General features: G+C 65.1%; 1 protein-coding gene across 1 annotated transcript in view; it reads left to right on the forward strand.

Annotated features, from left to right (window-relative positions):
- The window catches only part of LOC104495289 (myosin-7B-like), a gene marked incomplete at its 3' end in the record, with an annotated part of 21,827 nt that extends 21,496 nt beyond the window's left edge, over positions 1-331 (forward strand). Inside the window, exons 32-33 of the mRNA XM_010138239.1 lie at positions 1-98; positions 206-331. The exon at positions 1-98 is cut by the window's left edge and continues 11 nt beyond it. Coding sequence (XP_010136541.1) covers positions 1-98; positions 206-331 — 224 coding nt within the window. The remainder of the gene's footprint in view (positions 99-205) is intronic.
- Positions 332-378: the final 47 nt, after the last annotated feature.

The raw sequence follows: 378 nt of genomic DNA on the forward strand, positions 1-378 counted from the left end.
AGCTGCGGGCAGCGCTGGAGCAGGCAGAGAGGAGCAGAAAGCTGGCGGAGCAGGAGCTGCTGGAGGCCACCGAGAGGGTCAACCTGCTCCACTCCCAGGTGAGGCACCGCCGGCTCCTGGGTCTCTGCTGGCACTGGAGCAGCAGGAGCCATTCTGGCAGCGGTGCAGGGCTGGTCCCGGTGGCACTGCCCTGCTCTGTCCGCAGAACACAGGCCTGATCAACCAGAAGAAGAAGCTGGAGGCTGACATCTCCCAGCTGAGCGGCGAAGTGGAAGACGCGGTGCAGGAGTGCCGCAATGCTGAGGAGAAGGCCAAGAAGGCTATCACGGACGTAAGAACCCGGTGGGGCTGGTGGGTGGGAGGAGAGGGGAGGGTCTC

Source organism: Buceros rhinoceros, unplaced genomic scaffold, assembly GCF_000710305.1.
Source record: "Buceros rhinoceros silvestris isolate BGI_N320 unplaced genomic scaffold, ASM71030v1 scaffold36086, whole genome shotgun sequence".
In the NCBI taxonomy this organism is placed as follows: Eukaryota; Metazoa; Chordata; class Aves; order Bucerotiformes; family Bucerotidae; genus Buceros; species Buceros rhinoceros.